At 34.8% G+C, this 16,148-nt stretch overlaps 1 protein-coding gene across 1 annotated transcript in view; it reads right to left on the bottom strand.

Moving 5' to 3' along the window:
- The window catches only part of fgf10a (fibroblast growth factor 10a), a 71,388-nt gene extending 62,635 nt beyond the window's left edge, over positions 1 to 8,753 (bottom strand). Inside the window, exon 1 of the mRNA XM_062057122.1 lies at positions 7,841 to 8,753. Coding sequence (XP_061913106.1) covers positions 7,841 to 8,288 — 448 coding nt within the window. The 5' untranslated portion in view covers positions 8,289 to 8,753. The remainder of the gene's footprint in view (positions 1 to 7,840) is intronic.
- Positions 8,754 to 16,148: the final 7,395 nt, after the last annotated feature.

Below are 16,148 nucleotides of genomic sequence, written 5' to 3'. Positions count from 1 at the left end.
AAAGGACCGTAGTCTGACCAATGTAGACCACCTTCGCCGTGCTCACACTTTAGAGCACAGCTATAACTTCCTAGCACTGCAGAAAATAGTTATTTTCAGGTTTCTCTATGTTTACATTTTCACACTTTGCACTATTTTCTTACACTTTATTAAATATTTAGCATTGTCCTTCATTTTAAGAGGTTATTGTTAAGTGTTAAATGTGATTTTAACATGTTGTTGACATTGTTTGTTTTCCATGCTTGTGTTGACATTTGCTTTCTGCCTTCATAGCTGAGGGATTATAATCAGAGGAAGTTATATTTCAAGTCTTTTTTTTTCTTCCTTAGGCCATTAAAAATACCAACATTTATCGATATCGACCGATACAAAACACTGATATCGTGATACAGTTTCCGCCGTATCGCTTAGACCCACTATATAGTGATGCTCTCATGGTCAAAATGCCATTTCAATGTTCTGTATTTATAAGAAAAAAGGTCATCAGTAAAATACGTTTATTTTAATCAAACTATTTACCTAAAATGCGCGTTAGGGCCAAAAAAATGTGTGTTGATTACTCGATTAATCAAACAAATGACTTGATTACTAGAAAAGTCAAGTACTGCAACCCGAGTATCAATGACAAAACGCAAAAAAAAAGATTATTCTGACTCAAAACTAGATTTTTTTTAGTACAATATATATATATATATATATATATATATATATATATATATATATATATATATATATATACAAGCCAACCTATTTTTAGAGGTGTCTTTTGTCAAAATCCACATTATATATATATATATATATATATATATATATATATATATATATATATATACATATATATATATATATATATATATATATATATATATATATATATATATATATATATATATATATATATATATATATATATATATATATATATATATACAAGCCAACCTCTTTTTTAGAGGTGTCTTTTCTCAAAATCCACATTATATATATATATATATACATATATATATATATATACATATATATATATATATATATATATATATATATATATATATATATATATATATATATATATATATATATATATATATATATATATATATATATATATATATGTATATATATATATATATATATATATATATATATATATATATATATATATATATATATATATATGTATATATATATATATATATATATATATATATATTAGGGCTGCAACAACTAATCGATTAAATCGATTAAAATCGATTATAAAAATAGTTGCCGATTAATTTAGTCATCGATTCGTTGGATCTATGCTATGCGCATGCGCAGAGGCTTTTTAAAAAAAAAAAAAAAAAAATTATTATTTTTTTTTTTTAAATAAACCTTTATTTATAAACTGCAAAATGTACAAACAGCTGAGAAACAATAATCAAAATAAGTATGGTGCCAGTATGCTGTTTTTTTTCAATAAAATACAGGAAAGGATAGAAATGCAGTTGGTCTCTTTTATCCGATTATTAATCGATTAATCGAAGTAATAATCGACAGATTAATCGATTATCAAATTAATCGTTAGTTGCAGCCCTAATATATATATATATATATATATATATATATATATATATATATATATATATATATATATATATATATATATATATATAACCAGGCGATCAGTTTCTGAGCTGTGGTCCACATAAGTACTCAGTGGTAGTACACCTTCCCACCACTCGGGGCAGTAATATCCAACAAACAGAAGAAGTCTGGAGCTACAGTCATGATGAAGTTTCTTGAGCGCCCAATGTTCCAGAACATTCACACATGTTTTCTACACCAAAATTCATCTATTTCTTCTTCTTCTTCTTCTTCTTCTCCACATTTTGGTGCACTCTACTTTCCACATTGTTTAACCAGATTCAAACCGTTCCAACTTCAAACTGTTCAGCCTATTTTTCAAACTTCCACCATTCCCACATTTTTCAACCGATTCAAACCATTCCACCTTCAACATATTCCACTCATCCTGGACATTCAAACTATCATTTTTACAAGTTCAAAAAAATTCCAGGTCTTTCCAAAATGTCTGGTTTTCCAAAGCCCTATTTCCACCCTTTTTTCTATCGTCTACTTCTTCCACATTTTTCAACCCGCTTCAGGCGTTCCACCATCAAAACATTCCTCTTAATCAGGACAAAAAAACAAAGTTGTTTTTTGAACTGGAAAAATTCCTGGTTTTCTCGAAATTCTGGGAATTCTGTAATACCATTTCTCCATTAAAAATGTTACTACTTCAACATTTCTCGACCGATTTGAAAATTTCCAACACCAACCATTTCAGAACATTCACAAAATTCCAGTTTTATACCATTAAAAATAAAAAAATCCAGATTTTCCCAAAATTTCCCTAATACCATTTACTACTTCAACATTTCTTGACCGATTCAAATAATTCCAACACCAACCAATTCAGCTCATTCAGGACATTCATGCTCCTAATCATTTTTCAAAAAATCCCGCTTTTCCCAAAATTCCCAAATTTCCAGGAAGTTCCCATTGAAATGAATGGGACATTTTTTTAAGTTGCAGCATTCCCACATTTTTCAACCGATTCAAACCATTCCACCTTCAACATATTCCACTCATCCTGGACATTCAAACTACTTTTTTTCCAAGTTCCAAAAAAATTCCAGGACTTTCCAGAATTTCAGGTTTTCCAAAGCCCTATTTTCACCCTTTTTTCTGTCGACTACTCCTTCCACATTTTTCAACCCACTTCAACCGTTCCACCGTCAAAACATTCCTCTTAATCAGGACAAAAAAAACAAAGTTGTTTTTTGAACTGGAAAAATTCCTGGTTTTCCCGAAATTCTGGGAATTCTGTAATACCATTTCTCAATTCAACATGTTACTACTTCAACATTTCTTGAGCGATTTAAACAATTCCAACACCAACCAATTCAGCTCATTCAGGACATTCATGCGCCTCATCATTTTTCAAAAAATCCCGCTTTTCCCAAAATCCCCAAATTTCCAGGAAGTTCCCATTGAAATGAATGGGACATTTTTTTAAGTTGCACCATTCCCACATTTTTCAACCGATTCAAACCATTCCACCTTCAACATATTCCACTCATCCTGGAAATTCAAACTATCATTTTTACAAGTTCAAAAAAATTCCAGGACTTTCCAGAATTTCGGGTTTTCCAAAGCCCTATTTTCAACCTTTTTTCTGGCGACTACTCCTTCCACATTTTTCAACCCACTTCAAGCGTTCCACCATCAAAACATTCCTCTTAATCAGGACAAAAAAACTAAGTTGTTTTTTTTTAACTGGAAAAATTCCCGGTTCTCCCGAAATTCTGGGAATTCTGTAATACCATTTCTCCATTAAAAACGTTACTACTTCAACATTTCTTGAGCGATTTAAACAATTCCAACACCAACCAATTCAGCTCATTCAGGACATTCATGCGCCTCATCATTTTTCAAAAAATCCCGCTTTTCCCAAATTTCCAGGAAGTTCCCATTGAAATGAATGGGACATTTTTTTAAGTTGCACCATTCCCACATTTTTCAACCGATTCAAACCATTCCACCTTCAACATATTCCACTCATCCTGGACATTCAAACTACTTTTTTTCCAAGTTCCAAAAAAATTCCAGAACTTTCCAGAATTTCAGGTTTTCCAAAGCCCTATTTTCACCCTTTTTTCTGTCGACTACTCCTTCCACATTTTTCAACCCACTTCAACTGTTCCACCGTCAAAACATTCCTCTTAATCAGGACAAAAAAACAAAGTTGTTTTTTGAACTGGAAAAATTCCTGGTTTTCCCGAAATTCTGGGAATTCTGTAATACCATTTCTCCATTAAAAATGTTACTACTTCAACATTTCTCGACCGATTTGAAAATTTCCAACACCAACCATTTCAGAACATTCACAACATTTTTATACCATTAAAAAAAATAAAAATCCAGATTTTCCCAACATTTCCCTAATACCATTTACTACTTCAACATTTCTTGACCGATTCAAATAATTCCAACACCAACCAATTCAGCTCATTCAGGACATTCATGCTCCTAATCATTTTTCAAAAAATCCCGCTTTTCCCAAAATCCCCAAATTTCCAGGAAGTTCCCATTGAAATGAATGGGACATTTTTTTAAGTTGCACCATTCCCACATTTTTCAACCGATTCAAACCATTCCACCTTCAACATATTCCACTCATCCTGGACATTCAAACTATCATTTCTCCAAGTTCGAAAAAATTCCAGGACTTTCCAAAATGTCTGGTTTTCCAAAGCCCTATTTTCACCCTTTTTTCTGTCGACTACTCCTTCCACATTTTTCAACCCGCTTCAGGCGTTCCACCGTCAAAACATTCCTCTTAATCAGGACAAAAAAACAAAGTTGTTTTTTGAACTGGAAAAATTCCTGGTTTTCCCGAAATTCTGGGAATTCTGTAATACCATTTCTCCATTAAAAATGTTACTACTTCAACATTTCTCGACCGATTTGAAAATTTCCAAGACCAACCATTTCAGAACATTCACAACATTCCAGTTTTATACCATTAAAAAAAAAAAAAAATCCAGATTTTCCCAAAATTTCCCTAATACCATTTACTACTTCAACATTTCTTGACCGATTCAAATAATTCCAACACCAACCAATTCAGCTCATTCAGGACATTCATGCTCCTAATCATTTTTCAAAAAATCCCGCTTTTCCCAAAATTCCCAAATTTCCAGGAAGTTCCCATTGAAATGAATGGGACATTTTTTTAAGTTGCACCGTTCCCACATTTTTCAACCGATTCAAACCATTCCACCTTCAACATATTCCACTCATCCTGGACATTCAAACTGCTTTTTTTCCAAGTTCCAAAAAAATTCCAGAACTTTCCAGAATTTCAGGTTTTCCAAAGCCCTATTTTCACCCTTTTTTCTGTCGACTACTCCTTCCACATTTTTCAACCCGCTTCAACCGTTCCACCGTCAAAACATTCCTCTTAATCAGGACAAAAAAACAAAGTTGTTTTTTGAACTGGAAAAATTCCTGGTTTTCCCGAAATTCTGGGAATTCTGTAATACCATTTCTCCATTAAAAATGTTACTACTTCAACATTTCTTGAGCGATTTAAACAATTCCAACACCAACCAATTCAGCTCATTCAGGAAATTCATGCGCCTCATCATTTTTCAAAAAATCCCGCTTTTCCCAAATTTCCAGGAAGTTCCCATTGAAATGAATGGGACATTTTTTTAAGTTGCACCATTCCCACATTTTTCAACCGATTCAAACCATTCCACCTTCAACATATTCCACTCATCCTGGACATTCAAACTACTTTTTTTCCAAGTTCCAAAAAAATTCCAGAACTTTCCAGAATTTCAGGTTTTCCAAAGCCCTATTTTCACCCTTTTTTCTGTCGACTACTCCTTCCACATTTTTCAACCCACTTCAACTGTTCCACCGTCAAAACATTCCTCTTAATCAGGACAAAAAAACAAAGTTGTTTTTTGAACTGGAAAAATTCCTGGTTTTCCCGAAATTCTGGGAATTCTGTAATACCATTTCTCCATTAAAAATGTTACTACTTCAACATTTCTCGACCGATTTGAAAATTTCCAACACCAACCATTTCAGAACATTCACAACATTTTTATACCATTAAAAAAAATAAAAATCCAGATTTTCCCAACATTTCCCTAATACCATTTACTACTTCAACATTTCTTGACCGATTCAAATAATTCCAACACCAACCAATTCAGCTCATTCAGGACATTCATGCTCCTAATCATTTTTCAAAAAATCCCGCTTTTCCCAAAATCCCCAAATTTCCAGGAAGTTCCCATTGAAATGAATGGGACATTTTTTTAAGTTGCACCATTCCCACATTTTTCAACCGATTCAAACCATTCCACCTTCAACATATTCCACTCATCCTGGACATTCAAACTACTTTTATTCCAAGTTCCAAAAAAATTCCAGAACTTTCCAGAATTTCAGGTTTTCCAAAGCCCTATTTTCACCCTTTTTTCTGTCGACTACTCCTTCCACATTTTTCAACCCGCTTCAACCGTTCCACCGTCAAAACATTCCTCTTAATCAGGACAAAAAAACAAAGTTGTTTTTTTTTAACTGGAAAAATTCCCGGTTCTCCCGAAATTCTGGGAAATCTGTAATACCATTTCTCCATTAAAAATGTTACTACTTCAACATTTCTTGAGCGATTTAAACAATTCCAACACCAACCAATTCAGCTCATTCAGGACATTCATGCGCCTCATCATTTTTCAAAAAATCCCGCTTTTCCCAAATTTCCAGGAAGTTCCCATTGAAATGAATGGGACATTTTTTTAAGTTGCACCATTCCCACATTTTTCAACCGATTCAAACCATTCCACCTTCAACATATTCCACTCATCCTGGACATTCAAACTACTTTTTTTCCAAGTTCCAAAAAAATTCCAGAACTTTCCAGAATTTCAGGTTTTCCAAAGCCCTATTTTCACCCTTTTTTCTGTCGACTACTCCTTCCACATTTTTCAATCCACTTCAACCGTTCTACCGTCAAAACATTCCTCTTAATCAGGACAAAAAAACAAAGTTGTTTTTTGAACTGGAAAAATTCCTGGTTTTCCCGAAATTCTGGGAATTCTGTAATACCATTTCTCCATTAAAAATGTTACTACTTCAACATTTCTCGACCGATTTGAAAATTTCCAACACCAACCATTTCAGAACATTCACAAAATTCCAGTTTTATACCATTAAAAATAAAAAAATCCAGATTTTCCCAAAATTTCCCTAATACCATTTACTACTTCAACATTTCTTGACCGATTCAAATAATTCCAACACCAACCAATCCTAATCATTTTTCAAAAAATTACGCTTTTTCCAAAATTCCCAAATTTCCAGGAAGTTCCCATTGAAATTAATGGGACATTTTTTTAAGTTGCACCATTCCCACATTTTTCAACCGATTCAAACCATTCCACCTTCAACATATTCCACTCATCCTGGACATTCAAACTACTTTCCAAGTTCCCAAAAAATTCCAGAACTTTCCAGAATTTCAGGTTTTCCAAAGCCCTATTTTCACCCTTTTTTCTGTCGACTACTCCTTCCAAATTTTTCAACCCACTTCAGGCGTTCCACCGTCAAAACATTCCTCTTAATCAGGACAAAAAAACAAAGTTGTTTTTTGAACTGGAAAAATTCCTTGTTTTCCCGAAATTCTGGGAATTCTGTAATACCATTTCTCAATTCAACATGTTACTACTTCAACATTTCTTGAGCGATTTAAACAATTCCAACACCAACCAATTCAGCTCATTCAGGACATTCATGCTCCTAATCATTTTTCAAAAAAATCCCGCTTTTCCCAAAATCCCCAAATTTCCAGGAAGTTCCCATTGAAATGAATGGGACATTTTTTTTAAGTTGCACCATTCCCACATTTTTCAAGCTATTCTAACCATTCCAACGTTCAAACTATTCTTACATTCACACTACAATCTGTCAGCATTTCAGTTCACCTTCAGCATTGGAGCATCCACACGCAATACCTTCAGGAATTGCCTCTTCTAGTTATTCAATATGATTATAATCTAGAGTAAGATTCAGTGTTGATATTTGAGTGGACCTCTGTAGTGGAAAAGTTGGGTCCCGAGGTCCAAAAAGGTGAAGAACCCCCGTGATAAATGATGCTGGATATACATTTATGGTGATGGAGGTGCTAGACCACTACTGTAGTTTTATGTTTTTTGTCCTCAAAGATGGAGGTCTTCGGTTGTTGTATTTCAAAACTTCTTAGGAAAAGGAAGGGACTTACTGTAAGGATCGTCCTCACTCTTGGTGCCGTTAACTTTCCCTTTCCTGTCGATGCGGAGGAAGAACTTCTGGTAGGAGAAGAGTTTCCTCCGGCGCACGTCGCCCTGCAGGTGGTTGTAGCTGCTGCGCACGTGGCGCCCCACCACGGCGGCCGAGGGCGAAGACAGGTTGGTCGCCCGCGGCAACCTGGCGGAGGAGGCGCGCAGGGGCGCCGGCGAGACGGCGGACGGCGGAGCCTCCTGCCAGACGACGGGGTGGCGCGGCGGGCTCCCCAATCCGGCGGCATGGTGGCTCTGGCTAGAAGTGGGCGGCGAGGACAGCGGCGAGGACCAGGAGGGCCGGAGCAGGAGGAGGAAGGCGAGGGGGATGAAGCGCGTCAAGGTTGCGCCGCGGAGGCGGGAGGAGAACCAGACCACCGGTGCACCTTGTGTCACTGTCCATCTACACATGGTAGTGGAGCCTGAGGAGCTGTGGAGGTGCTCAGGGGCTGGAGCATGCTGAGCCGAGCGCAGGGCGAGGGAACACCAGCGGGAGAGCCCACCCCCCCCTCAACCCACAACCTCTTGGACCAGAGTCCCAGTGCGGCTTGTTCCTCACCAGCTGGTTAGGAATGCTCGGACATCCATAAGTCAGTTCGGTTCCTCCCAGTCCTCCTTAAAGTCTTTTTTGGATCAGCTCATTCATTCAGTTTCAAAGTCTCCCCCCAGAGAGATGGTCCAACAAAGTAGCAACACGAAAAACTGCGGAAATCCAGAAAGAAGACCAGGAAAAAAGAAGGATCCAAACTCTCCAAGTGGGTGCAAGTCTGTGGTGGCTCCTCTCCGAGTGTGTGAGCTCCGTGCAGCGTCGCCTCTCTTCTCTTCTCTTGCTCTCTCTCTCCTTTTAGGCCTCTTCCTCCTTCTCTCTCTCTCCCGCCTCTCTATCAGCTGTGCGGACTTGAGCCCGGTCTCTGCTTTCACCTTATTTATCTGCTGCCAACCCGCCCCACACCTCATCTCCTGGTGTGATTGGACGTCTGTGCAGACCACTGGCTTTGAAGAACCGTGTGCGCGTATGAGTCGGGTGGGGGTGAGGGGGTGTTGGGGGGGTAACTGTCACGCGCGTTTCTCTTTCCATCCCCCTGGTGTTGCAGTCTCCTCATTGCTGAGCACGGAGGGAAGGAAAAGTTCACCACAGTAATCTCTCTTAGTCAGTCGATTCTCACCCATTCAGCCGATCCTCCATTGCCCCAACTTCTCCGCACATATCAGCTCTGTATTGATACAAACCTCTCCATATCCCACATTTCTCAACCAATTTGAACCGTTCCACCATCCACACACTCCACTCACCTTGGACCATTAAACTACCCTCCAAAAATTCCAGGAATCTCCAGAATTACCGGTTTTCCAAAGCCCTATTTTCACCTCTTCCCGGAAAGTTTTCACAGTCCACATTTTTCATTCGTTTTTGACCATTCCACCTTCAAAACAGTCTTCTTAGTTGGGATAAAAAAAAAAGGCTATCTTTTTATTTTCTCATACAAATTCCCAGTTTTCCCAAAGTTCCAGGAATTCCGAAATACCCATTCTCAATTCAAACTGTTGTTACGTCAACATTTTTCAACCGATTTCAAAAATTCCAACACCAACCCATTCATATCATCTAGGACAATAGTTAAAGTATCAACATTTTCAAAATTTCCCGGTTTTCCCTAAATTCCCGGGATATTCCTATACAAATGAATAGATGTATTCTTAGTTAGACTGAGACTTAGACTTAGTTCTACAATGCCCTAATTTCTCAAAAAATTTTAACCAGATTCCGACTTTTCAACCATCCACAGACTACTCTTACGATATATCGATCGCAAAAGATGTTTTCCCTTTCTCAAAATTCCCGGTTTTCCACAAATTTCCGGTAATTTTACCCTCATTGACAATGAATAGTAAATATACAAACCTCTCCATATCCCACATTTGTCAACCCATTCGAACCGTTCGACCATCCACACACTCCACTCATCTTGGACCATCAAACTACCTTTTTCCAAGTTCTAAAAAAATACCAGGAATTCCCAGAATTACCGTTTTTTCAAAGCCCTATTTTTACCTCTTCCTGGAAAGTTTTCACAGTCCACATTTTTCATTCGTTTTTGACCATTCCACCTTCAAAACAGTCTTCTTAGTTGGGATAACAAAAGCTATCTTTTTATTTTCTCATACAAATTCCCAGTTTTCCCAAAGTTCCAGGAATTCCGAAATACCCATTCTCAATTCAAACTGTTGTTACGTCAACATTTTTCAACCGATTTTAAAAATTCCAACACCAACCCATTCATAGACAATAGTTGGACAAATGGACAATAGTTAAAGTATCAACATTTTCAAAATTTCCCGGTTTTCCCTAAATTCCCGGGATATTCCTATACAAATGAATAGATGTATTCTTAGTTAGACTTAGACTTAGACTTAGTTCTACAATGCCCTAATTTCTCAACATTTTTTAACCAGATTCCGACTTTTCAACCATCCACAGACTACTCTTACGATATATCGATCGCAAAAGATGTTTTCCCTTTCTCAAAATTCCCAGTTTTCCACAAATTTCCGGTAATTTTACCCTCATTGACAATGAATACTAAATATACAAACCTCTCCATATCCCACATTTGTCAACCCATTCGAACCGTTCGACCATCCACACACTCCACTCATCTTGGACCATCAAACTACCATTTTCCAAGTACTAAAAAAATACCAGGAATTCCCAGAATTACCGGTTTTCCAAAGCCCTATTTTTACCTCTTCCTGGAAAGTTTTCACAGTCCACATTTTTCATTCGTTTTTGACCATTCCACCTTCAAAACAGTCTTCTTAGTTGGGATAAAAAAGGCTATCTTTTTATTTTCTCATACAAATTCCCAGTTTTCCCAAAGTTCCAGGAAATCCGAAATACCCATTCTCAATTCAAACTGTTGTTACGTCAACATTTTTCAACCTATTTCAAAAATTCCAACACCAACCCATTCATATCATCTAGGACAATAGTTAAAGTATCAACATTTTCAAAATTTCCCGGTTTTCCCTAAATTCCCGGGATATTCCTATACAAATGAATAGATGTATTCTTAGTTAGACTTAGACTTAGACTTAGTTCTACAATGCCCTAATTTCTCAACATTTTTTAACCAGATTCCGACTTTTCAACCATCCACAAACTACTCTTACGATATATCGATCGCAAAAGATGTTTTCCCTTTCTCAAAATTCCCGGTTTTCCGCAAATTTCCGGTAATGTTACCCTCATTGACAATGAATAGTAAATATACAAACCTCTCCATATCCCACATTTGTCAACCCATTCGAACCGTTCGACCATCCACACACTCCACTCATCTTGGACCATCAAACTACCATTTTCCAAGTTCTTAAAAATTACCAGGAATTCCCAGAATTGCCTGTTTTCCAAAGCCCTATTTTCACCTCTTCCTGGAAAGTTTTCACAGTCCACATTTTTCATTCGTTTTTGACCATTCCACCTTCAAAACAGTCCTCTTAGTTGGGATAACAAAAGTTATCTTTTTTTTCTCTTAAAAATTCCCAGTTTTCCCAAAATTCCAGGAATTCCGATATACCCATTCTCAATTCAAACTGTTATTATGTCAACATTTTTCAACCCATTTGAAAAATTCCAACACCAACCCATTCATATTATCTATCGCAATAGTTCTAGTATCAACATTTTAAAAAATTCCCGGTTTTCTCGAAATTCCTGGGATATTCCTATACAAATGAATAGATGTATTCTCAATTCTACAATACCCTAAATTCTCAACATTTTTAAACCCGATTCCGACTTTTCAGCCATACACACACACTACTCTTACGATATATAGAATGCAAAACATGTTTTCCCTTTCTCAAAATTCCTGGTTTTCCCAGAATTCCCAGTAATTAAACCCCATTGACAATGAATAGTAAATATACAAACCTCTCCATATCCCACACACTCCACTCACCCTGGAACATCAAACTACAATTTTTCAAGTAAAAAACAAAATCCAGGAACTCCCAGTATTACCGGTTTTCCAAAGCCCTATTTTTACCTTTTCCTGGAAAGTTTTCACAGTCCACATTTTTCATTAGTTTTTGACCATTGCACCTTCAAAACAGTCCTCTTTGTTGGGATAACAAAAGCTATCTTTTTATTTTTTCGTACAAATTCCCAGCTTTCCCCAACTTCCAGGAATTCCGAAATACCCATTCTCAATTCAAACTGTTATTACGTCAACATTTTTCAACACATTTCAAATATTCCAACACCAACCCATTCATATCATCTAGGACAATAGTTGTAATATATATATATATATATATATATATATATATATATATATATATATATATATATATATATATATAGTTGTAATATATATATATATATATATATATATATATATATATATATATATATATATATATATATATATATATATATATATATATATATATATACACAGTATATATATGTATATGTACTGTATATGTGTATTTATGTATGTGTGTATGAGTGTATGTATGTATATATATATATATATATATATATATATATATATATATATATATATATATATATATATATATATATATATATATATATATATGCATATGTATATATATATATATATATATATATATATATATATATATATATATATATATATATATATATATATATATATATATATATATATATATATGTGTGGGAAAAAAATCACAAGACTATTTCATCTCTACAGGCCTGTTTCATGAGGGGTTTCCTCAATCCTCAGGAGAAATCTCCACACATACATATTACGCTCTACCACGGTATCGAGCACTATTTTTTTTGGATAATCTAATTAAGACATATATATATATATATATATATATATATATATATATATATATATATATATATATATATATATATATATATACAGTACATATATATATATATGTATATGTACTGTATATGTGTATTTATGTATGTGTGTATGAGTGTGTGTATATATATATATATATATATATATATATATATATATATATATATATATATATATATATATATATATATATATATATATATATATATATATATATGTATATATGTATATCATTTTTGAAAATATGAATGACTTCATGTACACAAAATTATATAAATACAACTTGTAGTTGTATGTATGTAGTAGTTTGTTTCAGGGTGTTGTCATTCATCCCGATTCCAAACCAATGTATCTTTTTAAATAGAAAAAAATAAATAAAATAAACTATATTTTATATATATATGTTTTCCCATCATGCTTTGCATAAAGGATGTTCTGACATCAAGGCGCTTCATTTTGACCGTTAAAGAATCAGGTGTTCTGGTTTCGGCTTTGTTTGATTTCCTTTTCATAAAGTCAGCCTTTCTTCTCATCTTTTCTTTTCAAAGATCCAAAGTCTCTTTTTTCCCCCGCTTTTTTGTTTTGTTTTAGTGGAACCTGATGCAGCTGATAGAAAAATATGGGAAGGGTGGAGTTGAGACTCTGCTGGGTTTTCTCCTTCATGTTGTCCTCCATTGTTGCTGCAGCATCCATGACTCCCTCCGTCATATGAACTGGACTTATGCTGCATAATATTAGCACAAACATTCAAGGGAACAACACTTTTTTGAAACAACATTTATCATTAACAATTCTTATGTAAGATAAGAACACATGTTTTTCTTTTTTTATGCATTGATAAATAAACGCTGGCAAAAGTCAGCTAATAACAAAAGTTGCTCTATAACACGTTCTAAAAAACATCCAAAAACCTCAATCAACATTTTATATAAACGCCATAAGTACATATGTAATTTAGTAAGATTCATAACAACATGTAATATATACATGATGTAAGTATATATGTCATGTAGTAACATTCATAATAACATGTAATATATGCATGATGTAAGTATATATGTCATGTAGTAACATTCATAATAACATGTAATATATACATGATGTAAGTATATATGTCATGTAGTAACATTCACAATAACATGTAATATATGCATGATGTAAGTATATATGTCATGTAGTAACATTCATAATAACATGTAATATATACATGATGTAAGTATATATGTAGTATTTAGTAACATTCATAATAACATGTAATATATGCATGATTTAAGTATATATGTCATGTAGTAACATTCATAATAACATGTAATATATGGATGATGTAAGTATATATGTAGTATCTAGTAACATTCATAATAACATGTAATATATACATGATGTAAGTATATATGTCATGTAGTAACATTCCTAATAACATGTAATATATACATGATGTAAGTATATATGTCATGTAGTAACATTCATAATAACATGTAATATATACATGATGTAAGTATATATAAATGATAAATAAATGATAAATGGGTTATACTTGTATAGCGCTTTTCTACCTTCAAGGTACTCAAAGCGCTTTGACAGTATTTCCACATTCACCCATTCACACACTGATGGCCGGAGCTGCCATGCAAGGCGCTAACCAGCACCCATCAGGAGCAAGGGTGAAGTGTCTTGCCCAAGGACACAACGGACGTGACTAGGATGGTAGAAGGTGGGGATTGAACCCCAGTAACCAGCAACCATCTGATTGCTGGTACGGCCACTCTACCAACTTCGCCACGCCGTCATGTAGTAACATTCATAATAACATGTAATATATACATGATGTAAGTATATATGTCATGTAGTAACATTCATAAAAACATGTCATATTTACATATTTTGCTAAATTTAAGCATACGGCATCATATTCATTTCACAGACGCTTCACAATGCTCACTTTCCCTTCAACAACAACAACACAACTATTAATCATGGCAGACTTCATGAGAGACATCAAAGACTACTTTGGGACAAATGATGATCACCAACTTATGTTTTTGAGCCTGAATATAAGGAGGATGATCTAGAAGTTTTAGAAACTAAACCGATGCCGCTTTAGTGAAACACTAACCATCATATAGCAGTATTGCTAAGTGCTAAACAATCAACATAATCGAACCATCACTTACTGTACAATGTCTGCTCTCACTGGGATAAAGACTGGTGGGATGTTTGTATCTCCCTGTTTAGATGAAGATTTGATCATAAGCCACGTCTTTTTTTGTTTTTTTTTCACCATTTTCAGGTCTAAATTGGATGTAAAAATTGACCAACTTGTGGGATTATGTCCACAGCCTTCTACTATCCAGGTGAGAAGCGTGAATTGTAATCTAAAATTAGCTCAATATGTCAATATCGCGGCATAAGCTAGTTAGCCCTGTGATCTTAGCGCATGTGAACATAGTTTGTCTGCGTTAGCGCTTGTAAAAACAAATTATCGCTAACGCTTGGTTGATATTCAGGTCACGACATGTAAATGGAGTAGTGTTGGCGCTTTTTGGATGTTTTTTTAGCGGGCTTTATGGGTGGAATAGCGTATTCCGGTTAGCCACCGTGTGCTAGCCATATTGTGTGACTTAGAATGCGTGCAAAAAGAACAACATACACGTTCTTGTCTTCCATAAGGATTGCGAACGATTGGAAAAATTCCAAATATATGTCTTTTAAACTGAAATATCAGGGGTGCGCAAAAAAATCCAAAAACAAGTTGCGTACAAAATGCGTACAAAAATATGTACAGAATGCGTACAAAATGCGTACAAAATGCTTACAAAAATGTGTACAGAATGCGTACAAAATGCGTACAAAAATGTGTACAAAATGCATACAAAAATGTGTACAAAATGCGTACAAAAATGTGTACAAAATGCGTACAAAATGCGTACAAAAATGTGTACAAAATGCGTACAGAATGCGTACAAAATGCGTACAAAATGCGTACAAAATGTGTGCCAAATTGCGTACAAAAATGCGTACAGAATGCGTACAAAATGCATACAGAATGCGTACAAAATGCGTGCAAGAATGCATACAAGAATGCGTACAAAATGCATACAAAATGCATACAGAATGCGTACAAAATGCGTACAAAAATGTGTACAAAATGCGTACAAAAATGCGTACAGAATGCGTACAAAATGCATACAAAATGCGTACAAAATGCATACAAAATGCGTACAAGAATGCGTACAGAATGGATCAAAAATGCATCAAAAATGCGTACAAAAATGCATACAAAAATGCGTACAAAAATGCGTACAAAATGCGTACAAAAATGTGTACAGAATGCGTACGAAATGCGTACATAATGTGTACAAAATGCATACAAAATGCGTACAAAAATGCGTACAGAATGCATCAA

The sequence above is a fragment of the Entelurus aequoreus genome, linkage group LG08 (assembly GCF_033978785.1).
Source record: "Entelurus aequoreus isolate RoL-2023_Sb linkage group LG08, RoL_Eaeq_v1.1, whole genome shotgun sequence".
NCBI classification, from domain to species: Eukaryota; Metazoa; Chordata; class Actinopteri; order Syngnathiformes; family Syngnathidae; genus Entelurus; species Entelurus aequoreus.
The sequence above is the reverse complement of the archived record's forward strand: the minus strand, read 5'-3'. Positions and strand labels throughout refer to the sequence as shown.